We start from the raw sequence: 26,037 nt of genomic DNA, 5'->3' as shown, positions 1-26,037 counted from the left end.
GGCCCGGGGCGTCCTCAATTGAGGCTGAACATATGGTAAAGAAAACAAATTTTGAAGTTTGATTAACTTAATTTCGAACGGGTCGAAGGAAGTATCACCGCTACATTAGGTGTTCTATTTTACGGCTCTGTTTGGGATTGTTTATGACAATGGACCAATCAAAACGTGAGATGCTTGCTAAACTAAGAATGCTAGATATTTTCAATTGTTTCCTTGTTTATTTTGAAGAAAACTAGAGAAATTTGAAGCGTAAAATATCCTCAATCGATAGATGCAAACTGTCAAACGACGGAGATCCATTATTTGAAGAAGTGAGAATAGAACGTCAATAAATGTAAAATACATGTAAAATAGATAATATGGGTGTTCTTCTTTTCTTGTCAGAATAACAACAAATCGTGGTCGATGATTAAAATATAATAGAAAAATGTATCAAGAACTGTTTAATCACACTGACACTGTTTGATCTGAAAACCTAATCGGAGGCATAAACACATATTTATAGCTTTCGGAAAAATGGTGTAGAATCGCCTTTTTCTCATGTTATTAAATTAATACTGTTTATCGTTAGCAAACGCATTGTTAGTAATAAATAAAAATATTATCTGTGTGACGACAATTACTTTATTCGATAGCTGTTTGTATTGGTTACAGCAATGTCATGTATATAGACCATATGCTTATTTTTAGCCCTCTTGCAGTCTCCATTTTGTAGAAGAACCACGTTTTAAGTTTTCAGAATACCGAATATGCTTGGTTCAAATTAGGAAAAATGCTCGATCCCACCAATTGATATGAAATTACTTGGGGAATCCTAAAGAATCCTAGACCTCATAAAAATCTCACCACATAATAAAATTAAATCGAAATATGTGGGAAATAACACGAAGTGCGTTTCACGGGAGACACATTATCGATTGTTGGGCAAAAGTGCTAACGTCAAAAAAACTAAAAAGGTGAAGGCCCCTAATTTTACACCTTCTTACATCGAAAAACGTTTGTGTCTCGCTAAACCTAACATAAATTGACGATAGTAACTCCATTGTGATTATAATCTTCTTCAAAAATTCTACAAGTCCAGAAATATTTCTGGTTCTTTTAACTCATTCTGGTTATCTTCAGCGATGAAAAAGTCCAACCCCGATGGTCCTGATAGATTCAATGAATACAGACGTGATTCACGGGACGAGGGAGAAATTTCTCCTTGTTTCAGAAGGACAAGGCATGGGATGGGAAAAAATGTATGCATCTGGAAAGCTTAAGATAGCATTCACATGAGGGTTAGATACCAACCACTACATCTGGGTTCTGGAGGCTCTGTTCCTCCTTTTCTTGGCACATTTCAAACGAAGATTTTTTGCTTGAATCTGTATTTTACATAAAGTACATTGAACCATGACTAATAGACGTAAGACACGTCCAATCATTTATTTTACATAGTTTTGGTCATGCCAACCATATGTTAATACAACATTGAATGTATTTAGATGAAACTAATGCATACACCCAAAGTTAATTTTTAGCCCATATTCTGGCATTCCGATTTATTACATTAAATGAGCTGAAAGATAACATTAAATGTTCTACTCCCCAATACATGTATATCATTTGTATAATATACAGGGGTTACACATAAATTGAATATAGGCTACCCAAAATCAAAATCAATATGGCGTCATTTGTTTATCAACATATCATTTACGAGGATTGAAATCGAAAAATGCGCTGCTTTATTCTAACTGCATGAGCGATTTTCATATTTCGGTTTCACATGGAGGTAAATGTGAACTAACATGGAGTTTAAAGTTAGCCACTATTCGACTATATAACCGGACCGAGTTGTAAACAACAGTAATTGATAGAACCAAAATGTCAGTAAACCGCGCAATATTGGGTACACTGGCAATATGAGAGATTTGACGTTTTAGTCGTACCCCTGATAATATACAGAGTTTATCATTTCGGGCTTCCGAAAGTATACAGCCCTACGCTGACAACCGTTTGACATAGCTGTCAACCAAAGCGTCATATCGTTAGTTGAATGTCTGCCATTTTACAATATGGATCGTTTTAGCATCGCACAACGTGTTAATTTTGTTAAATTATACTATAAAAATGATGAAAAACCGGCAAATGTTTTTCGAGCATTACGGACGGATTTTGGTCGTCATGGACGGCCTGCAGAGCACACAATATAATAACGCAAACTAATGTAGTGCGTAAATTCGAACAAACTAGATCCGTAGCGGATATTGTGAAACCTGTGCATCATCGATTCCACGGCGAGCTCAGCAATTGGGCTTGTCAAACACATCATTGTGGCGAATTTTGCATTTGGACTTGCACCTACATCCATATAAAGTCCAACTGGTACAAAAATTAGAGCGTGGTGACCATGGAATGCGTCGGGCATACGTCGATTGGGTGAACGAACAACAGCAGCAAAATGCTGAATTTTCGCATCAAATTTGCGATCATGCGATTTGAACCCGCTAGACTTTTTTTGTGGGGTTATGCGAAAGACCGTGTCTATGCCAACTCTCCGCAAACTCTTGAACATTTGAAAGACAACATTCGTGAAGTTATGACCGAGATACCGCCCCATATGTGCCGAAAAGTCATCTAAAATTACCTGTTCTGGATCAAGGTGTGCGAGGAAGCCCTAGGTGTACATTTGAATGATGTTGTATTTCACACATAATGGCATAAACCAAACTTTAATTTGAAATAAAAGTTTCATCGAAATTCGAATTCTAAGTGTGTTTTATTTCAATTTACTTTCGGAATTTAAAGTTGGAAAACCCTGTATATGCTAGAGCCAATATGAGGGAGCGAAACAGGAGACACATTTAAATGAAAGCAGAGATCGAAATGCTCGCCGATTTGAGACGAAAAACATCCGTTTTCACCCACAGGGAAAAATAGCTGAGAATATAGGAGGCGAGAGAATGTTATACGCTCACTTCGATTCTCGCGAGAAACGCAAAGCCGATTTTTATTTTTCGGTGAGTTATGATTGCCGAAAAATGGTTTTGTTTTCAGTGACTCCTTGATGCCGATAATGGTTTTTCACTTCTTCAGTACAGCTGAAAACATTGCATGAAAATATGCGGCAATATTGGGTTTCATCGTGAAGTGAACATGAGATGGATTAATATTTGTACAATTCAGATGCTGTCCAAATGCAGATCGTTTGGACGCTGTCCTAACAGATTAACGTTGGTAAAGTTAGCTATGATTTTTTGCTCCATATTTTCAGTACCAAATGAGAGACGAAAAACCATTCTCGTTGAACTTCCGAGAACGAAATTTTCCACATCTCTTTCTCTCTGAAAAAGAATTTTCGGTGAAAACGAAGAGACGAAAATATCAACAATACACGGTTCATCGAAAACTAGATTGATTGATTGAATATTTATCGTGCATCCGAGCGAGGATTTCGATCTCTGAATGAAAGCATTTGAAAGCTTTTCGTATAGATGTATACACGGCCCAGACAGAGAAAGATATATTCATATTTTTCTTTATCGTCTTAGAAAACTCCTTCCAACTTCATTTTATGATGAGGTGTAATATTATCACGCTGTTTTATAATAGCGCTGGCAGCTGTATGGATAGCGTGGTCGTGTAAAGCTGGCCTTGCTTCGATCCCCATTGACGCGTCGTATGGACTTTTTTTGCACAATCCCAAATGAAAAGAGAAAAGAAAACAGGAATAGATGTCTGCTCGCATACATACAAACCATTTTTAAGCTTTTAAAATAGCTCATTATTTGCGCATTTGACTCTCATGCACAGGAAATGGCATCTTTTCTGCCAAAGATGAAATATTTTCTACTAACGCTAGTTTGGGTGTAGGAAAACCTTAATTTCAGAATGCATCACATCACAAGCCTCCATTATCAGTCCGACAGTTGTGCCAAACAACATTGATACAGTATCAATATTTTTTCAAACAAGCGTCGATTTTACGAAATATATAAATTTGAATCAAGTTAATCGGTAATCTGTTATTGTGGTAAGTTAAGACGAAATATGTAATCAATAATCGCACGAAAGTATTCGCGCTTTCGTTTCGTGAGCAAATTTTTTGACTGATATGAACTTTTCAAATCACTGTAAACAACACATTTAGTGCTTGAACGGCAAAAGGACTGTGATGACATATTTAGATGGAAAATATAAGGTGGGAAGTTTTTAACATCCATTATATAAGAAAAGAATCGTTTTTAAAAGTAAAAAAATCGGATAAATATGAACGAACTATATATTTTCATAAAATAATGCTAGTGTTCAAAAGCATAAGGCGCCAACTGACAATTTTGCAGAAACTGAAATTTCAGTATTATTGAGATGTCCAAAACATAATTACAATTAAATTTTACTTCTAGACACTATAACACTAGAATTATATCATTTGAAGTTTTTCTTTCAATACAACTAAAAAAAATGACACAAGCTACAGCATTCATTTTATTCGAGCCCATTCAAAAAGCAAAACAATCAAGATCAATGCATGCGTCTTAAATGAGCATACTTCGGCTGTCGCGTTTTATTTTCCCCATTTTCCAATGAGTTTTTCCGTATTTAATCTCTTTTGAGAAAGAAAAAACTAGAAGCGAGGTGGACGTAGGACTACCGTTGGCTTAGCAGTCAATACTTAACATACATATAACTTTCGAATGGAGTGATTACCATACCACTTCATTGAGCCATAAAAGAATTATTTACGCTCAAAAGAGGAATGGATTCCTCCTCGAAAATACCAAGTGCAGAGCAAAACGAACCGATTCCTCCTCGGAAATACCAAGCGCAAACCATAACTCATTATTTGAAGATCCTTGTTTTTTGTGGAATTTGCTAACGGAAACATTTCATCTCTGATATTGACAGTCACTTTTTGCAAATGCTTAGTATTAAAAAATAAGAGCTGTATCGATACCTGTAAATACAGTTAAAATGAAGCCTCTACCCAACCCAATGTTGGGGTTTTCATTATTCAACTATTCATAACATTAAAGTTTAGTAAATTTGCATTTAAAAATGAAGTGTTCGGAATTTTGTTGTTTTTGTTTTGTTGGGTAAGTTTTAATAAATATTATAACTGCTCGATATGGTGAAATATTCTCTACTCCATATGATACATTTCGAATTCTCTGCTACCTGTTACACACAATTCCCTTTCTCAAAAAGGTTTGAGGACTGTGTAACACGATTATTATCTTGTCTATACTCACATTCAACCGAAAATTAGTTTAAAAGTTTTTAGAGATAGACAATTTATTTTTTTACATTTTAAGGCGCATAATTTCGTTAAACTGTCAGTGTAAATTTATTCCCGCACACTTTTCATCGTGCCGCCGAAATCCCGCTGGGCGTGGTGTCGTCACCCTCTGGCAGTGGTACACCATCGCAGCATCATCCTTCTTCACGACAATACAAAGGAAGGAAGTTGACTAAGTACCGCTTGGCTGAGAAGCAGAGGAAGCCGAAAAAGTAATTTTAAACTTTTGTCGAAGGATTTCCGCGTATAGAAGATGGGCGGAGGGGTCGTAGAAGACGGAGGTAATTCACAAACAAAATACTGCTCGTGGGTGTGCGTGTGATAAGGCGTTGCGAACTTTTCGCCGGAGGGTGTGTGTGTGTATGTATGCGTGATTTGCACGCGGAAGCATTGAACGGGAAATATGGGTTCGATGCGTTGATAAAAAGGGGGTGAGAATGGTGGGTGAAACGAAATGGTTTGGCTTTGCAATGATGGCTGACGTGAATATTAAGGTTACTTCTTCTCTAAACTCTTTTGGCAATATCATTATGTCTAATGTTTCTAGAGTATTGAGCAATGTTCAATAACTTTTAGTGTACAGCTTACAAAATCTGCCATACAGCGAGCTGATGGTTCACTCAGGCTTCCTTCGCGATGCGATTTCAATTATGATCAGGCGAAACTTTCCCCGACAGTTCACTTTTCACTCTCGACGGGGTTAAATTTCATCTTAAAACCGAACTCACTCCAAACACATTCACACGAGCACATTTATAAACACACGGATAAAATCTTTTCGCAATCTTCCAGTAATGAGACCAGAGTAAATTTCATGCATCACTGAAACCCTCTTCACCCTGTTTAGGTTGGTTTGGTGGGTTGGTCGAACATTGCGCCAACGATGGAACAAATGTCCATCCCAGCGAGGAAAGGTTTTAGCACTTAAAACACGCACAGTCTTCGTGATCCTCAACTGCGATGCCGGGGGAGGGTTTGAGAAAAACTAACCTGATTAGTTATCGCCTCGTTGGCTTCATCGAAGTTTGGAACCATCGGTGGTGGATATGGAGTTTTGGGCAGCTGGTAAGCACCACTGGCGTCCAATTTCGGGAAGGCCGTATGTGGCAGAGTTTCGACCGGATGTTCCAAAGCGGCGGCGTAAGCTTGGGGTCCATGGGGAAGCGATGAATTGACACTACAAAATTCAAAATTGACGGAAATTCGTTTCCTTTTTCGAAAATTGTTAGAACCGAATGAAATTTACCTTGGCAACAGCTGGCTCGGTTCCGGCGGAGGGAAGTTCAAATGTGGTTGCGCCTTTGGCTGCTGCGGCTGCTGTTGGAACGGCTGAGCTGGAGCCGGTTGTCCATATGGTTTATATGGCTGGGCCGAGTGAGCCGGTGGAATCGGACTAAGCGCCGGGCTGTATCCAGCGGATCCCACGTCGTTCTTTTCGTGGGCACTCTGATAGAGCGCTACTGTATCGTCACGACGAATGGTAACCTTAATTTGGTTGCTCGCGTCGCGGAAGAGGTTCTGTGCATCGTTGTGAGTGAGGTCCCGGGCGTCGTACTGGTCAATCTTGGTTATGATGTCGCCACGAAGCAGTTCCTTCTGAGCCGGGCTGTTGACTTGAACCTACACGGGGAAAAAAGGGTAGAAGAGAAAAGACACCTTCATCAAATACTTATTTTAATTGTCCGCTCGCTAAGAAGGGTTTGGTCCGTTTGAAATGGGGTGTTGAGGTATTTTTCCCTCAAACACAACCTGTTTGGCCAGCGGCCCTCGTAAGAAAATATGCCCTCATATTCTTATTTGGGTCCGTTTCAGGCAAAAGAAATTGAACTATCACTGTGTCCGGTTTGTAAATTTTGATTTTATGCTAGAAAGTGTTTTCTTGGGACTTGTTTTCGCTTCGAATGTGTACAGGATTGACAAGTTTTATTTCCCACGAGTTTAGGATCAAAATTACCTCTGTTTCTGGTAATCCCCACATTGAATTCGAGCTAATAAACTTGTATCTATGAAGCGGTTTGAGGAGGTTCAGCGATTTACATAATGTTTTGAATCGAATTATCTTTAGGATGATTTTTATGAATAGTAATATAACGAAAGTTTTTTCTTCGAATGCGATTACTAGGAAATATTCAGGGGATTTTTGTTTGCTTGATGGACAGCTGTAAAATATTTTGTTAACATTTTTTTTTTTTAAATTTTAAGATTCCACAAATGTATGTTTGATATCGGTATGTGACAATTTCAAACAAATTGTCACATACCGATATCAAGCATACATTTGACCATTTCAAACAAATTGGGCTCGCAGCAGACAATCTTTGTGATTGTGGCGATGGCTACCACGACATCAAGCATGTTGTCTGGTTGTGTATCCGGTTTCATGCTGCCCGCTCTCGGCTTTCCAGAGCATTGAGGGCACTAGGCAGACAACCGGATATCCCCGTCCGGGATATCTTAGGTGATCCTGATCTTCTGCTTCATCTATACCTGTTCCTCAGAAACGCCGATGTCAACGTTTAATGATGTTTCCTTCGTTGTGTCCCCGTTTCATATCCCTCCTATCCGATCGATAAACTTTTACTTAGTCGCGGTAATACATACACATACTCTTCATAGATACACAGGTCGAAGGTTGTGTGTTTTAGCGATTCCATCAATAGCTTCCATGAAAACGTCATCTGCTCCCAAAATTTAGTCAAAAAATTATTATAAACTTTTGAGATTCATGCAAAAGTTATGGTTTTTGCTGTATTTACAATTTCTCATTTTTCGTAAACCAAACAGCATTTGCAGGAGGTTTGATATTTTTTGCTTCAGTCGAGAAAAAAGCACAGCACAAACATCGGAAGCACAGCACAAACATACTCAAGGTTGAAGCCTTCCAATTTTTATCTCCTCCAAAGGCAAGTTATTTTTTTTCGAAATAGAATCCATCTTGTTTTGAAATAAAGCCATTTCACCTTTAACAATTTCATTTCATTTTCATTATATGTTTGAAAAATTGATCACGCGCGTCGAGGCACAATTTCTGAACATTTCGTGCCCTATTATTTATGTCGCAGTCAGTATTCCTAGAGTTGTATTTGTTTGGGTTGCGTCTATTTTATATTCGCTCTAAAAACAATTGGTCTTTCTATAGCTATAGCTTTCTATAGGTAAGAACTGTGTATCATGTGTGATACATGTAAAAATCCTCTTTTCAAGCGATTGCAATCAGATGTTGCTGAACTACGAAAAAAAGCTATGTAACAATAACTTGTTTTAACTGATCATAACTAATAATTATCATAGCTTTTGCTGATGTGAATAAATTGTTTCGCTGTGTGGTTTGATATTTAATGTGTAAAGTGTTAATTTATTTTCAATGAAGTTTCTTGTAATAAAATGAAAGTGGATTTCATAGCATAGTTTGTCAAGGTTTATTTTTGTTTTATCTGTAACCGTTGGTTAAAAGCGCAATTTGAGCTCCACCCAAATTCAAATAAATGTACTAAAAATATTTTTTTTCATATACTTCATTCCAAGCCGTCGGTCACTGGATAATTTTCATAAATTTACAGACGGTTTGAGTCTTGGGTAAACTATGCCCACCGCGACACACTATCCAGTTGTTCTACCGTCATCGAACGGAGCTACCAACTGGGCAGAGAAAAAAAATGAATTGTTTCACCACACAAAAGATGGGAAAAAAGAAAAGCTCGGTGAATAAGCAGTGCCGGCAAACGACTTCAACTGTTTCAGGAAGTGGGCGACGGAAAATTAAATTTAAAATTGAATAAAAAAAAAATAATAGAGGTGGAAGAGAAAAACAGATAGAATCTACGTAAGGTTAGTTGAAAATTTGAATTGGGAAAACAAGGTTAGTAAAGTTTAGTTCCGGTTCACAGAAAACAGGATTATAGAACAATAGAAGGATGAGGAAAATAGAAAGAGGAGAGTAGAAAAAGCGGGAGAAAAGGTAATCTGGTCTAGTCTCTCTGGCAAAACTAGCCCGTATACTAATACGCTGGACAGGTCCGTCCAGCAGGCCTTTTATTTTACGTGCTGATTTATTTCCAGTAACAGCTCAGCCATCCATTTTGTTGGAAGTCTGAATTCCGTTTCCGCCATCGCGCAGAAGAGAGGCTAAAAGCGCAGAAGTCCTCGACGACGTTGCAAGGGGCAGCTGGAAGGTTGAGCATTGGAGACGGTGTACCAGAACACGGAGAGAGAAAGAAAAACCTAAATCATAGTTACCGCAAGTATTCGCATGCAAACTGTTGAAAGATTGTGACGTCACAAACAGTAAGGAGAAAGAGGAAATAGGGACAGGTGAAAAGAAGTAGAGAATAGAAAAATAAAGAGAGAAGAAACATTGTACATATAGACAAAAACATAACCGTGCTCTTATACGACCACTATCCCTTTATTGTAGTCGCCCTCCGGACGTGGGTTAGCACTGCACGGCCTTTGAGCGAATTCAGCGTGTGGGCTCAGTAGGTGGAACCTATAGGTGCGCGAGATCCCCTGGCAGTGTAACACGTACCAAAGTACTCCTGTTTGCTAGTGAGGAAAATATTCTAAGGCAACCGACTGCTGAATAAGCGACCCGAGAACCTTATTCCCATCCTTAGAGTTACATATCTTTGCTTTTTTCCGTCGACCCATTTCCGCCACTTCAGTGCCAATCACCGACATCATGGAGGCGACGCCACCTGATCCTGCCTATCAGACTCAACAACTTATGAGCCGGGGCAGGATTTATTCTCTTCCCTTCCGAAGGAAGACGTAACCAGACGTGAACCCACACCGCTCGGGTTGTGAGGCTGTTACGCTAACCACACAACCACTGGCGCCGTACTATTTGACAAAGTTGTTGGAAAATTGTTAGTGGATCATATTTGAAAATCACAGACAACACATTGAATAAACTGTTAAAAACCTTACTCAACAATTGATCGTGATAATAAAATTTTTTCTGATCTCACTGATTCTGATGGCCTTTAAAGACTGAATATATTTCCAACTAAACAGTATCCGATAACTCTTTAATGTTTGAAATCTCATCATATGTGTGGAAGTTCATCCTTTATTATTTTCTAAGAGATTCTCAATGAGCTAAACAATATCCTGTACAAAATGCTACAATTATCATGATTTCGTAACATGACAACATTGTTTTGATTAAATCGTTTATTTTTACAGGCTCAGTTACATAAGTTGAAAGGAGCCAAACTCCTGTCTGTATTGTTACAAGTATATATGAACATTTTTCATTAATTCTAATGTTAATGAAGAAGAGAACCGATTACTCGTGGTTTGCTCGAGTTTAGAAGGGTGACATATTTTCTTCAGGAGAAGGAAGGGATATAAGGAAATGTTGACAATGTTCACACTCACATTCATCACAATCAATTCTTAAGCCTATCTTATATATAATATGTATTTACATTTTACCTTATTCTGTTGTTAGTAAGAAGGGATTTGAAGGAAAACGAGAATATAAGGATATAAGGACAATCACACACAAAGATCGATAACTTTTAGGAAGACATTTATTTGGGACATGTAATCAAGGTCTAACCGAGCCAACACATCTCTCACCGGCACATTGGGCTGCCTTCCTCTGGCCCGAAGAGATTTCTCTAAATTCGATATGGCAACAAAAAACACCTCGAACGACCAAACAACGTGTTCGATGTTGTGGTAACCTTGCCCACAAGCCCAGGTATTGCTATCGGCAAGATTAAAATGAAAGAGTAGCGCGTCTAACGAACAGTGATTGGACATGAGTCGGGAGAAGGTGCGAATAAAGTCTTGACTCAAGTCAAGACTTTTGAACCATGGTTTGAGGCTAACCTTAGGGATAATCGAGTGAAACCACCGGCCCAATGGTATTTTTACGGACTAAAGAATAAAATTCATTGAAGGCGATTTGACGCAGATAAATATCGCCTTTAATTGCACCTACCTTTGCCAATGAATCAGCTCTCTCATTACCCGGAATTGAGCAATGTGAAGGGACCCAGACAAAGGTAATGACATAACAGCGTCTGGTTAAAGCACTCAAAATTTCTCGTATTCTCTCAAGGAAGTACGGCGAGTGCTTTTCCGGACTCACTGAACGGATAGGTTCGACAGAGCTACAATACTATCTACTATCCGTTACAATGTAATAGTGTTCAACAGGTCGTGAGGCAACGCTGTCCAGCGCCCAGTGTATTGCTGCCAATTCAGCAATATACAATATGCTAATGCAATTCAGCAACAGCAATATGCTAAAAAATTCGTTGAACACTTAAAATCCTGTGGACTCATTCATAGAGGACCCATCAGTTACGTACATATTATCACAATTGATACGCCCATACTTTGCTTCGAAGATCGTAGGAACGATCCCCGATCGATGATAATCTGGAATTCCATGGATATCCTGCTTCATGGACAGATCAAAATGTACAGAGGAATTGATGTAGTCAGGAAAACAAACACGGTTGGCAATATACGAAGAAGGATCAACATGCAAGGAGATGAATTCATGATATGAACTCATGAAGCCAGAATGAAAGTTTAGCTCAATCAACTGCTAAAAATTTCCGATCATCACCGGATTCATAGCCTTACACCGAATGAGGAACCGAAGAGAAGAAGAATAAATTGAAGCGATCTTTTAGTGGGAGTATGCCTGCCAAAACCTCGAGACTCATGGTATGCGTTGAGGGCATACATCCCAACGCAATACGGAGACAAATATACTGAATTCGCTCGAGTTTGATGAGGTGTGTTTTGGCAGCTGATTGAAAACAGAAACTGCCATACCCCACAACAAAAGTCTAGCGGGTTCAAATCGCATGATCTGGACGGCCAATTGGCATCACCAAAACGCGAAATTATGCGTCCCTCAAAATCGTTCGCAATATGGCCATGTTCGGTCGTGTTGTGTGGCACGTGGCGCCGTCCTGCTGAAACCACATGTCATCCGTATCCATATCTTCAATTCGTAGCAAAAAAAATCGGTTAACATGCGGCCATAGCGCTCACCATTCACAGTTACCGTCTCACCGTCCTCATTTTCAAAGAAATACGGCCCGATGACTCCACCAGACCAGAATGCGCACCAAACAGTGACTTTTGGCGGATGCAATGGCCTCTCAACAATCACGTGTGGATTTTCTGAGCCCCAAATACGGAAATTTTGGGTGTTCACATAGCCACCGAGCTCGAAATGTGCCTCATCGCTGAAGAAAATTTGATGCGAAAATTCAGCATTTTGCTGCTGTTGTTCGTTCACCCAATCGACGTATGCCCGACGCATTCCATCGTCACCACGCTCTAATTTTTGTACCAGTTGGACTTTATATGGATGTAGGTGTAAGTCCAAATGCAAAATTCGCCACAATGATGTGTTTGACAAGCCCAATTGCTGAGCACGCCGTGGAATCGAAACATTCGGGTCATCCTCCACACTGGCAGCAACAGCAGCAATATTTTCGGCCGAACGCACATTAAGATGATGCACAGGTTTCACAATATCCGCAACGGATCCAGTTTGTTCGAATTTACGCACTACATTAGCGATTGTAGGCTGTCCATGACGACCAAAATCCGTCCGTAAAGCTCGAAAAACATTTGCCGGTTTTTCATCATTTTTATAGTATAATTTAACAAAATTACTTTACTTTACTTTTTTTTATCTGAAAACTTGTTTCAATAACCCTAAAATTGCTTTCAAAACAGGCCATTGAAATCACAGTGCCGGTCGGAAATCCACTCAGTTATGATTGCGCATCGATTGAGGTGTGATCGCTGGAATGGATGGATGTTTCACTAACACAGACTCCAAAATCATAAAGCCTGGGGAAATCGAAATTGCAAAATAGATGCTAGCTGCGGGTACTTTTGTACTTGCTTGCGTTTCAGCAAATCGAAATGTTTCCCTAACACAGATTTCAAAACCATGGAGCCTGAGGAAAACGGCATTGCAAAATAGATGCAAGCAGCGTTTTGCTATCACGGTCTACAAAAGCGGGTACAAATGCAACACTTTGGCTCGATTATTCAGGACTGCATTGAAAAATATCTCTTCATGTCGCCAGCTCACTGAACTTCTGCGCATACCGTTTGATGATTGGGCAAAAAGTTGATAACTATTTGCTGTGATAACTACTACCATAATGCGTGAATTGACTTAAATTGGGATTTGTTTGCAATTGAATTCGTGAACAGTTTCATTCATTCACTAGGTTAATTAATAATTTAATCAATACACACAAAAGATAGCTCTGCGCAGCGGCGATATCGTACCCAATGAGAAACATCTGAGGTGGGATTATTGCTAATTGAAAAAATACAAATGATTACTAAGCCAACGGCAGTCCTACGTCATCCTTGCGGTTATATCATAGGTATAATCTATCCATGGTTTTTTTGGACGGCGAATGGCGTGAACTCTATCGTATAATATCTTCAAAAATTGCACAATTGTTAAAATTGCAGTATTTCAAATTATGGGTGCAAATCATGTCCCGAAGATCTTTGGATTCACTGACTAGAATAATGCAGGATTTGTGCCATAGCCTACTTATACACTGAACTCTTTCTACGCGTAAAGGAAAACGCGTAATTTCAAGCAAATCGCGTAAAATATCGTGTAATTTCAAAGAAATCGCGTAATTTTGAGAGAATGTCGTAAAAAATAGCGTAGTTTCGAGAGAATCGCGTAAATCACGGAAAAAATTGGGTAAAAAAAGAATCCAGTGTATTTGATGATGCGATGATTATTTTCGAGATTTCCAACAAATATTGACTGTCATTCCGCGATCAACCGGCACAGACGAAATCAAAGTGTTCAAGAACATCCAGTTCATGGAAACGCTTGGGAATTCTCTAATTAACAATCAACATGTTCGAATCAATTGATGGATATTGAGAATGGAACCAACCATGCTGACATTTCAAACGGTTTGATAACATTGTCCACGGATTTTTGTTTGCCGACTGCATCGAAGGCTGATCTCTTCTAGAAGATGTTTTACCATTGCGCAAAATTTTAGGGATAAGGAAGAGAAAATAAAGAATTATGCAATTCGAATCGATTTTTCATTCATACTAATCTGCCACGAACTAAAACGATATCGTAACTATCCTACTTATATTGAAAGTTCATTGGAATTGCCTAATAATATGCAGTCGAAAATGGGATCGATGATAATAGTGTCGGAACAGTAACAATCAACCTTGACTCCACCTTTGGAATCAGCCTAGCGTTGAAATAACAGATGAACAGCGTCATTTGAGCCACTGATGGAAAAAATACAAACACGATTCAACGCATTCCGTTGATTACTATGTAGGTTATTTTAATAATTAAAAAAAAAAAGAAAATGTCCAATATTGAATATCAAATTAAATATCACATCATATAAAACGTACATTTTGATAATCCATTTTTTTTTAAATTAGAATTAATATGAATAGTATAAACTAATCAATAAAAATGCTACAAAAAAAACTGTGTATAAGAACAAAACGTTCGAAAAATAATTATAAATTTATGCAAAAAAGTCAATGATTTCTGTCGGCTTCCAATTGGACTTTCAACTTCAACGATTTCTCTTTCGTCTGAATTCATGATGACTTAGGATAAAGCCCAAGGATCAAGAACATGTAGTCTACATTAAAGCTTTCTGTTGCGTGTTCTCCAGCGACTATTTTCTGTTCGCAGACCTGAAGAGAATGCTCGCTGGCAAGAAATTTAAGACCGATGATGAAGTGATTACCGAAACTGAGGCCTATTTTGAAGATGATGATGATGATGATGAGGAGAGGAGAAATTTGAGGAGAAACCGAAAGAGTACTTTAAAAATGGTATCGAAAAGTTGCAAGATCGTTATAATCGCTGCATCGTCCTTGAAGGCAAATATGTTGAATAATACAATTTTGCAAAAAAAAAATAGTTTTACTGTGTTACCTTATAAACTTTTCAGCCGAACTGTTAAAATTTGTCTACGCATATCGTCAAATCTCAACTATGAAGGAGTTATTGTAGGCTTTAGTTCAGAGAGTACGCTGCTTAGAACAATTTCTTAGTTTTCATTCGAGAGATGAGAAAATTTGGTACTGAATACAGCTGCAAAATATTCAATTAGTGTCATCTTTAGTATCATTTTAAACGGAAAAATATAAAGGTTAGGGTTTGGTAATTTTTAAAATTGTATACCTTGAATGCATGGTATACTCAATTGTTTTCAATTGATCAAGGCTTCCAAGCCTTTCTACAATCTGTTCTTAGGGACCAAATAGATATCTCTTTCACTTCTGCTAAATTTTTGGCTTAAGGATCTCCAAAAATCATGAATTCTACACCACTGAGTCCACGTTGACAACTGAAGATCAAACATGATGAGTTTAAAATGATATTATATTTTTAATTCTTCAATGGTACTCATTTCTGCAAAGGGCCTGGCCGGGTAAGGGAGTAAAAAGTGCCCTCAAACCAAATCACCAGCTGTATGGCAAATATTGTATAGGATATTAAATATGAAATTTTGACGGTTTATTTGAACCCTTCTGTGGTTTAACATAGGATCTATGGTGTAAAACGTACTTTTTCGTTTATTTCACCTCATCCTCAAAAGCTTCGAGATACAAATTTGAAAAAAATACTGAATGTGCATCTTATCACTTGAACGGTGTATCAAGAAAAATTACCAAAAAAAAATCATCAAAAATTTTAGTACTAAAAAAAATATTAAAGTTTTTGGGATTTAGAGATTCAGTACTACTCTAATTCATATTTAAATGTGTACCTTTCTAGATATGTGTGATTTTTTTCAGATTTTTCTCATATAATTCAAATTAATTTTTTTTCCTACGTCTATTTTAGGTATATGTGATTTTTTTCAGTATTTTTAGAGTGTTTTTCGCGGTACAAAAAAAAATTTAAAAAAAATATTACTTTGAGACCCAATTTTACTCTAATTCTCATTTAAATGCGTTCGTTCTTTTTTCCACATGTAGCGTAATTTTTTCTTGAATTTTTAAGAGGATTGCGCGAAAAAAAAAGTTTTTTTCGGCCTTTGGGTATTTTTAATTTCTTTTGAATTTAGACACCCAATCCTGCTTCAATATTTATTTAAATATTGTTTTTCATATGTCTAAATTTTGACGGTATATTTAGAGCATTGCGCTGTACAAAGATTTTTTTTCTCGTATCTTAAAATATATGAGATTATCTTTACATTGGATTTAGATGGTTTACCAAATTCATAGGAGTAAACAGTACAATAGTGCTCTGTGAGAAAAAAACAGGAAGTGGGTTATATCTATGGTATAACCGCAACGGTGACGTAGGACTATCGTTGATTTAGAGATCATTTGTATGAAGTTGAATCTGAATTCATTCTGAATGAATGAATATTTGGAGAACTTCGAAAACGAGAGCGTTACGTTGGAGGCACAAGGTTTTATGCATCCAATATTGGATACGGAAATATCCTACTGATGGGGAAGAATAATCTTCAGAAGCTATCCTGTTGATTGCGATTGATTGAAAAATCACAAAACCTAATGTATTTGGTCACAGTGTTACATGGATAGAAAACATTAAAATAAACTCTTTCATATGAATGTAATTTTAAATTCCCAGAGGAACTGGCAGATTATTTTCAGTAACGATTAGATATTTCCACATTTTCCTCGATACTGGAAGCCCACCAGTGGTTAATGCTAACTCGATAACCATCTGTTAATAGCACTTGATTGAAACATATTTGGTCACAGTGTTACATGGATAGAAAACATTCAAATAAACTCTTTCACATGAATGTATTTCTAAATTCCTAGAGGAACTGGCAGATAATTTTCCGGATCTTTCTCAATCCAAACGGAAAGAATTCCGTACGTGTATGTGTGTGTGTAGCGGCTGCTTCGAGATCTTCCCGGGGAACCGTTTGTAGCATCACACTCCTCCTGATGGATTCCCTTCTGGCCTAAGATGCACAAACAGGCTCTTGGTGACACCGTTCATCCGCGCTTTCATGATAAATGAAGAGCTTCACCACAACAGCGACAACATGCTCCAATCGCTGTTCAATTAGAACTGAGTGGATTTCCGAGCGGCGCTCGCTTATATACCGATTGGTGATTTCAATAGCCTATTTTGAAAGCAAATTTAAGACTATTGAAACAAGTTTTTGGATCAGAAAGTAACAAGTATAGAACGCGTAGACATTTTATCTTTCGAATGAAGTGTTTATCATACCATTTCGTTCAGTTGTTTAGGAGCTATTAACACTCAAAATCTCGGTCTTCGGCGTAACGCTTTCGTTTTCGAAACTTTGATTTTACACCCCGGTATAGAAATGAAAGACGTAGTCCTACGTCAAAATAAAGTCCTTGTGGAAAGATCATTTGGATTAATGAGAAAACCACTTTAAAAATCCGAATTATTTTATTTTTTTTATTTTAATCTTACAATTGAAAACCACGAATACAATAAAATTATCGATTTCAAGAAAATAAAAACAATAATGCGAACGATGAAGAAACTTATTTTTGTGTCCCATAATGCTCTTAAAAATTCATGAAAAATTACACCACATGTAGAAAAAAAGACACATACGCATTTAAATAAAAATTAGAGCAGAAGTGGGTCTCAAAATTATATTTTTTTTCAAAATTTCCAAATGCCAGAAAATATATAAAAAATTTTGTACAGCGTATTTAATTTTTTTTTAGTTTGAAGATATTTATCGATACACCTTAGTACGATGTACTTTCAGTATTTTTTCATATTTTTGTCTCAAAGCTATTGAGAATGTTGTGAAAAAAACGAAAAGGTGCATTATTCTCCATAGATCCTATGGTGTACCAAATAAGGACTCAAATACTCAAATACTAAATAAAAACATTTTGGCCTTAGAACCATATTACTGCCAACGTGTTTTATTTAGTACCCTATAAAATATTTGACATACAGCTGGTGATTTGGTTTGGGGGACTTTTTGCTCCCTTACCCGGCCAGGCCCTTTGGTGTTTTACTACTGTATTTGATACAAATTTGTTTCACATCTCAAATGGAAACAACGGAATCGATCTTTTTGAGTTAAAGTTGATTTAGAGCAAAAAAAAACCCCAAAATAAGAAAATTGCACTGACTCCATCATAATTGAGCTTTGACCATATGCGTCGCACAATTTTTCATCAGATATGATTCTCTATTGCTTTATCAGAGATTCTGAGGCAGCTACTTAGCACCCTGTATATTTCTACCACTTGTAGACCATTGAAATTACACAAATAATGAGTTACAAAATAAATTGATGTTGTGGTCTTCGCATTATTAACAAATTACAGTATGAGAAAAATCTACCAAAGTTCGATTTAATTTTGTGTATGTCATCAAAAAGGGAATGGCTTTCCACGTAACTTCACGTACTAAACACAAGTCAAACTTAGTCCCTTATCTCATTTACCCCCCGAGCGTTATTTTATGCATGAAGAAAATTTAATCCGTTTCACAGCGATAAAAACGGACGCGCAAGAAAAAGGTCGTCTTAGTTGCACTTATTTTCCTTACAGTCCTAACCAAACGAAGCGACGTCGACGGCGTGGAATGAATCCCGAGATAAGATAAAAGTTCTCCTGGAGTCTTGTTTGTTCCGAAAGCCAGAACGAGCCAAGTGGCAAGGAAGTAGCAGACCTCTAGCACTCGTTCTGTCCCATCTTATAATTTATTCCTAGCCAAAGAATCGGTACAAGGTTCTCTCAGCACCTATTTGGTCTGGGGTGTAAGATAAAAGAAATTTGCAAGGAGCCGCGGAGGGAGCTTACAATGTTGGCGAACAAGTTTTTCCTTTCAGACAAAGTTTTCCCGAATATAAATTACAGAAAAAGATGTCTCCGCTCTAGGATGGGATCCCTTCTTTGGGAAACATTTTTAATTAATGCAGCAGTCTTAATTAGATTTTCATTTATATTAAATTTCGGAGATAATTTATTATTTCAGACGTCGTGTAACTCTGACGGTCGTATAAACACGAAAAGGGAGGGTCCCGATTTCACCTTTGCGTCGTCCTACCGTACGGATCCCTTTTCATGGGGTAGCTTATCAAAGCGAGCCGAAACAACAACACCAAAAGAAGGGGAGCATCTTCATTTCAATTTTCTTTTCTTCCGAGCTCAAACATAACTTCTTATCGTCGGTTGGTTTACTTTACCCCGCTCTCAGTATGCAAAGCGTGTATGTAAAATAAAGGGAGATGTTGATAAAACTCGCTTTTCTAGCAGCATCGTCTGCATCAGCCAATTGCTTGCTCCTTGCCGGAGGAAAACATTATTTAAATATTTGAAAATCGCTTACCCGGGTATCCTTGTGTAAGCAGTTCTCGTTTGAGTAATAAAAAGCTTTTCATCTTAGGAACTCATTCCACCGAAACCAGGGTAGGCAACCCGTTCACATAATTATCATCATCAACCGAATGTCTCCAGAGGCAGGCCCTGAGCAGACAGCGCAATATAAGCTGGGATGGTGGCTTATAATGAAAAATTTCCCAGATCCTGAGATTTTGGCCCACACCACGCACACACACACCCACACACCCACAAAGTTCTTTAGGCTTCGAGCGCACGAGAAACTTCGTCGACGGAAGAATCTCTGCTTTCGATGCTATGTGTCTTTATTCCATTTTACCATCCTTCCATCCTTTCGACAGCGTCGCCAAACCACTCCCAATTTTTTTCCATCCCATCACGGGATGTGCGAGGTTTTCCTCGGCGAGGTAGTGCCAGTGCCAGTGGCGACAGTGAGGTAAAGGGGTTGGGTTGCGTAGCGAAATTTCCCCCTGCTTCATTAGCATATTTTTATGCGTTCCGGAGTTGTTCGTTGTCGTCGTGGTGGTCGTGGCATTGGTGGTTGTGTATCGTCGTCCTGTCCCGTAACGCGACAGGGCTGGGATATGAACAAGAGGGAGGAGGCTCATTGGAAATTGCGTCTGTGGTACGAAGCGGCGGAATAGTTATAGTTGGTATTCACCAAGCTGTAAATCGGGTTCCCCGATGGGTCGTTTTACGTCGCCTTGGAAATTGGAATAGGGGGTAGATTTCGATGGCCGGACTTTCCGATGGGTCGTCTTCGCCTTTCTAAGCTAATCTTTGTAAGTTAGCTCATTTAATGTCACTGATGTTTTATCTTATTAATAAAAATGAAAATTTATGAAACAAGTTTCTTGGTCCGAATGAGCGAGGATGAACATCAGTTTTAATTAGTTTTGATATTAGATCCAATGCCTTGTCATATTAGTAATTATCCCTGTTGACATAGGATGTGTATTGTACCGTACAAGCAAACAAGCGCATAGATAGAATAGTTCATTGGGTTCCATAACTTATTGTATTTCTCATCAACCTTCTCAACAAAATGTTTGAAAAAGTCTTTGTTCAATCAATATTGTTTAAAACGATTCGAACTCTCCTGTCCGTTTCAATTAAAATTCAAATTGTTTGTATGCATTGTTATCAGGCTTCAAAAGACCCGAACTCATGACCATTATATCATAATCCACCAATTACTGCTCCTTTTAGAACTTATCGAAAGTTTCTAAAATTTGATGGAATTTCAATAACTGGTATTTATTTGAAACTGAATTGATACAGAATATCGATCCAAACAAGCATTGCGTAATTGATTCACACCTGACAAATTTCACAGTGTAGGCTGTATACACGGCAATAGAACTCCATACAGATCACTCGTCGCAAAGTGTCAATTTTTCACCCCTTGTTTACCTAGACCAATATATTTTTTTCATTATGTTTCGTCGAAGAGTGTTTGCTAGGGTGGCAGCGAAAATGGTCAAGTCAAATTTCAAAAACCGAACATCTACATTTTGTTTATTTGTTTATGAAGGTATAGAAAAAAAAAATTATCGAATTTAAAGAACCGACCATGTACATTTTGTTTATTGATCCAAAAAATGATCTGTGCAAAGTTTCAATTGCACATGATTTAGGGGTGCCTCAAAGCACTCAAAGTTTTGATATTTTCATCCTCGAAAATCTTCCAAGGGGGGAGAAAATGATATTTAGAAAATCGATTTTTTTTCGATGCTAAATGACTTAAAATGCATAAAACGTCGAGATCTAGTGTTATCACGAAAAAAAAATTTTGGCCGAAAATCGAAATTTTGCACAGGTAATTTTTTTGTGCCAATAAACGGTTCTGGTTGTTTTACGGTTCTTTAAATTCGATAATTAATTTTTTTATACCTTCAGCGGCACTCAGGCTAAGTCCCAGAAGGTTGATTTTCGGCCAAATTTTTTTTCTCGAGATGACATCTCGATGTTTCGTGCATTTTTAAGTAATTTGGCATCGAAAAAAAATTTCGATTTTTCAAATTTCCTTTACTCCCCCCTTGGAAGATTTTCGAGGATGAAAAAATCAAAACTTTGACTGCTTTGAGGCATCCATTGTCACCCCAGTGTTTGGATAGCTGACAGGTTTTAACACGAGGTGTTTAATGAAGAGTGAAAAGGTGGGAATGTTTACGTTTACGTATAAATAATCGTATGATCTAAGTTGTCAACAAAACTGGAATTAAACTCAACTTTAAATTTAGACAAAGGTTGATAAAAAATGTCCAGCATTTGTTGATGTTTATTGCGTGATTTGGTTATTGTATAGGTTGTTTGTAATGAAGGTTCAAAAGAATGATTTTATTTCAAGATTTTTATTCACAAACATGCAAATATGGCTAATATTAATTGCATTGGGTGGTATACTATGTGCTTAACCAGCATACAAACGTGGAGACAATATACATATATCCCAGCAAGCACTAAATTGTATAACTATCGTATTTACAGCATCATATACCCCATATTTTGGGTGGTATATGATGCGTCTAAATAGCATATACAGTGTGGGACAAAACAGTGAGACCACTGCTCAAGCAAAAAAATTAAGTGACAAAACTTTGAGAAAAAATAATCTTATCTTTTTATAATAATTTATTTGCATTGTCCGAAGAAATTTATAACATCTGTAGTTAAATCAACAGTCATCCATTAAAAATGCGACAAAATTAAGTACCAGTTCCTCGTTTCGGTTGTTCCGAGAGTTATTTCGATCTATTTCTGAAGATAATTGATTGTTTCTCGGTGGTATCTTGTATCTTTCTGGTAACTATTTATCATGTATACAAGAAATATGTAAGGTTTTAATTAATTTATTGTTTCTGCGCCCCACATTTTAATTATCCGTTATTATCGGCCTGCTCTTCAATTCCTGCTAATATTCTTATTTACGCTATTCTCCTTATACCACACTTTCTTCTCTTTGTTATTCATCTCATACTTTTAAAATTTTCCATATTCATCATCACATCATCATCACATCATTCCTTTGGTTATTCGATTTTTCTTACACGCGATATTATTTTCGTTTTATAAACATTCAAATAAAATTTTATTTATTTCCCTTTGCTCTCTCATCTTCTCAACATCCTTATTCGTATTGTTTATATGCTCCTCGTTCTCCTGATTGGTTGGTTTCTGTTTATTCTTTTATTTTCGCTTTTCTATTCATTTGATACCATTTCACCTTACTTTTTTATTTTCCATTCATTTCAGATGTTCCTTATATTATTTTCATCTAATTGCTTTTTATTTGATTTTTTTTATTTATCATTTCCTATATTTCTAAATTACTTATTTATACTGCTCCTATATTCCTCAATCATTTAATTCGATCTTTTCTGTTTATACTTCCGTTCATGCCACTTTAAGCATTCCCATTTTTACCTCTATTCTTATTATTCTCATTTGAATTATTCTTCATATTCCACTTATTTTTTCTCTTTATTATTAGTTTTTCACTCGTTTTCATTCCTTTATTATAGCTTCAAGAATGATTTATTACTCATATTATTTTTGTCGTACTGTATTATATTCCATTTTTTCTGTTATGTTATGTATATATTTAGTCTTCTTTAATCTCTTATCTATATCTTATCTTCTTTTTCGTTACTTTTATTATTAATTTTTATGATTTTATTATTTTTCATTTTCCTCACTTGTTATTATTTTCATTCAACCTTTTTGGACTCCCTCTCTTTGGTTCTTTTTTCCCATGCATCTTAAACTATTTCACTGCTCCTATTTTTCTCCCTTTTAATGTTTTCGTTATTTATTTGTTTTGCTAATTTTTGTCGGATTATTTTGCTCCCTGGTTTGCCATGTCCTTGCCACATATTCTTTGTATTTCTCTCTTTATTGCTGAACGTTAAGTTTTCAAAAAGTTCAATTCATAGCCCTGGCATTCTTTTTTTAAATTCTTTATGTTATTTTCATCTATCTTGTAAATGTTCCACAAATTTCCCTCTTATTCAATATTGCCCTTTTTACTTATTCCTCGAACTTCTTTTTCCAATTTGTTTTTATTTTTCGTTTCTCTTCATATCCCACTCAAGCTTTTTTTCACACTTTGTTACTGAGCGTTAAACCTTTAGCATGTTTATTTTCATAAAATATTTTTATCCTAATTTTTTTTTTACTTTTTTACCTCTTATTTTTCTTAATCATTCTTTTTTTGTTTCTATGATCATCGTTCTTCTCATATGTTATTACTAGCTAACCCGACAAACTTCGTCCCGCCCACAATTTGCTTTTTGTTATCAATACCTTCAAACATTAACGTTTTCTTACTAAGCGCAAGTTCATGAGTCCAATCGCATAACTGTTCATTGATTGAACTTCTAATCGACCCCGTTGAATTAACCTTTTGCTATAAAACTCCTAGTACTTCTACCAAAACTCATCATTATAATATCAGATTATTTTCAGACGCAATTCGCGTTCACGATTTTTCAATCACATGCAAACAACATGTTTCTCCGTTACATGGAATAAATGTTTGATACAGAAAACATGATATAATAAAGGCAGACCCCTCTCCTCTTCTCCCCTTAGAGAGGGGGGAGGAGTGTCTATTCACCATAGAAACGTTTCGTGCCTTCACATGCCAAATTTGGCTCCATCTGTTGATAAGTTTTCGAGTTATGCAGAAATTTGTTTTTCATTTGTATGACAGCCCACCCTAACAGAGGGGAGAGGAGTATCTAACCACCATAGAAACATTTATTGTATCCTAAAACATCCAAATGCCAAATTTGGTTTCGTTTGCTGGATTAGTTCTCGAGTTATGCAGAAATGTGTGTTTCATTTGTATTGGAGCCCCCCCCCCCCTTACAGAAGGGGGGAGGAATGTCGAAACACCTTAGAAATGTTTCTTCCTCATAAAACCTCCACATGCCAAATTTAGTTCCGTTTGCTTGATTAGTCCTTGAATTATGCGGAAAAGTATGCATCATTTGTATGGCAGCCCCCTTCCATCCACAGAGAGACGGGAGGAGTGTCTATTCATCATAGAAACGTTCTGTGTCCCCTAAAACCTTCGCATGCCAAATTTGGCATTTTCTTAATTGGTTTTCGAGTTATGCAGAAATTTGTCTTTTATTTGTATGGCAGCTCCCCCTTAGAGAGGGTGGTGGAGTATCTAAGCACCGTTATGGCGCCCTAGAAACCTCCATATACCTAATTTGGTTTCGTTTGCTTGATTAATTCTCGAGTAATGCAGAAATTTGTGTTTCATTTGTATGGCAGCCCGCCCTAAGAGAGGGGGAGGAGACATAGAATCATTTATTGTACCTCAAAACCTTCACATGCCAAATTTCGTTTCGTTTGCTTGATTAATTCTCGAGTAATGTAGAAATTTGTGTTTCATTTGTTTGGCATCATTCCCTTTTTTATTACTATTCTAAACCTTCTTAAATGCGTTATTCTTTCTATGACACTCGTTCTTCTCTTTCTCATAAAACTTAAACTTTATGGTTTTGCCTTTTTTTTACCCCTTCAAAGTATTGACTATCCTTAAATTTTTCAGTCTCGCATTTCTTCTTAAGCCTCTATTTGTTAAAGAGCGTTAAGTTACTGAAGAAGAGTCCATTCACGAAACAATGCATAACATATTCATGTCATTCTCGTTTCCTAGTTATTTTTATCATTTTCTTCATATTTAATATTCACAATTGTCTATTGTATTTTTTCCTATTATTTGTTCTTTTTATTATTCTTCATTTTCATTTTCCTTTTCTTCATTTTTTACGTCCCACTTGTCCTTCTATTTTCACTTCGCTACTGAGTGTAAAATTTAGGTACATTTATTTTTATAAATAATGTATGTTGCCATTTGAATTTTAATTTGATTTTATTTCATATATTAAAGCACTGGATTGGAATATTTTTTCTCAAAATGTTGTCACTTTCAATTTTTACCTGAGTAGTGGTACTAATGTTCTGTCCAATAATGTACCTGCAAAAGTGGAAGCGATATACATACATGACAAATGCTTGAAAATTAGTTTGGATGAATATGCGACTTATAGGTTCACCTAATACGATACGCATTTAATGCATATATGATTTGTTATAGACATAAAAACAAATGGCGGAAAATATTTACGTAAAATGTACAGCTAATGTATAGCCAATATGATTTACTGTGGAATGATTTTCCACTGCATGTAATCCGATGTTTCTCAGTGCTACATAGCATAGCTGGGTCATGCGAATTGATTCAAATTAGTTGTCAGAAAAAAATACAATAGAAGGGTCAAAAAAGATTCATAAATCAGGAGGGATGAAATGTGTTACTACGAATTTATATGCGACCTAGCATTTGCAAAAGTTGCACGATTCAATGTTTGCTGGATCGTCTC

At 36.9% G+C, this 26,037-nt stretch overlaps 1 protein-coding gene across 7 annotated transcripts in view; it reads right to left on the bottom strand.

Moving 5' to 3' along the window:
• LOC129764585 (PDZ and LIM domain protein Zasp) overlaps positions 1–26,037 on the bottom strand; it is a 117,804-nt gene that overhangs the window by 40,828 nt on the left and 50,939 nt on the right. For all 7 annotated transcript variants that reach the window (XM_055763798.1, XM_055763803.1, XM_055763801.1 and 4 more), the window contains 2 exons: positions 6,531–6,904; positions 6,275–6,461 (listed from right to left, as the gene is read on the bottom strand). In XM_055763798.1, coding sequence (XP_055619773.1) covers positions 6,275–6,461; positions 6,531–6,904 — 561 coding nt within the window. The remainder of the gene's footprint in view (positions 1–6,274; positions 6,462–6,530; positions 6,905–26,037) is intronic.

This window comes from Toxorhynchites rutilus, chromosome 2 (genome assembly GCF_029784135.1).
Source record: "Toxorhynchites rutilus septentrionalis strain SRP chromosome 2, ASM2978413v1, whole genome shotgun sequence".
In the NCBI taxonomy this organism is placed as follows: domain Eukaryota; kingdom Metazoa; phylum Arthropoda; class Insecta; order Diptera; family Culicidae; genus Toxorhynchites; species Toxorhynchites rutilus.
This window is presented reverse-complemented; position numbering and strand designations above follow the sequence as displayed.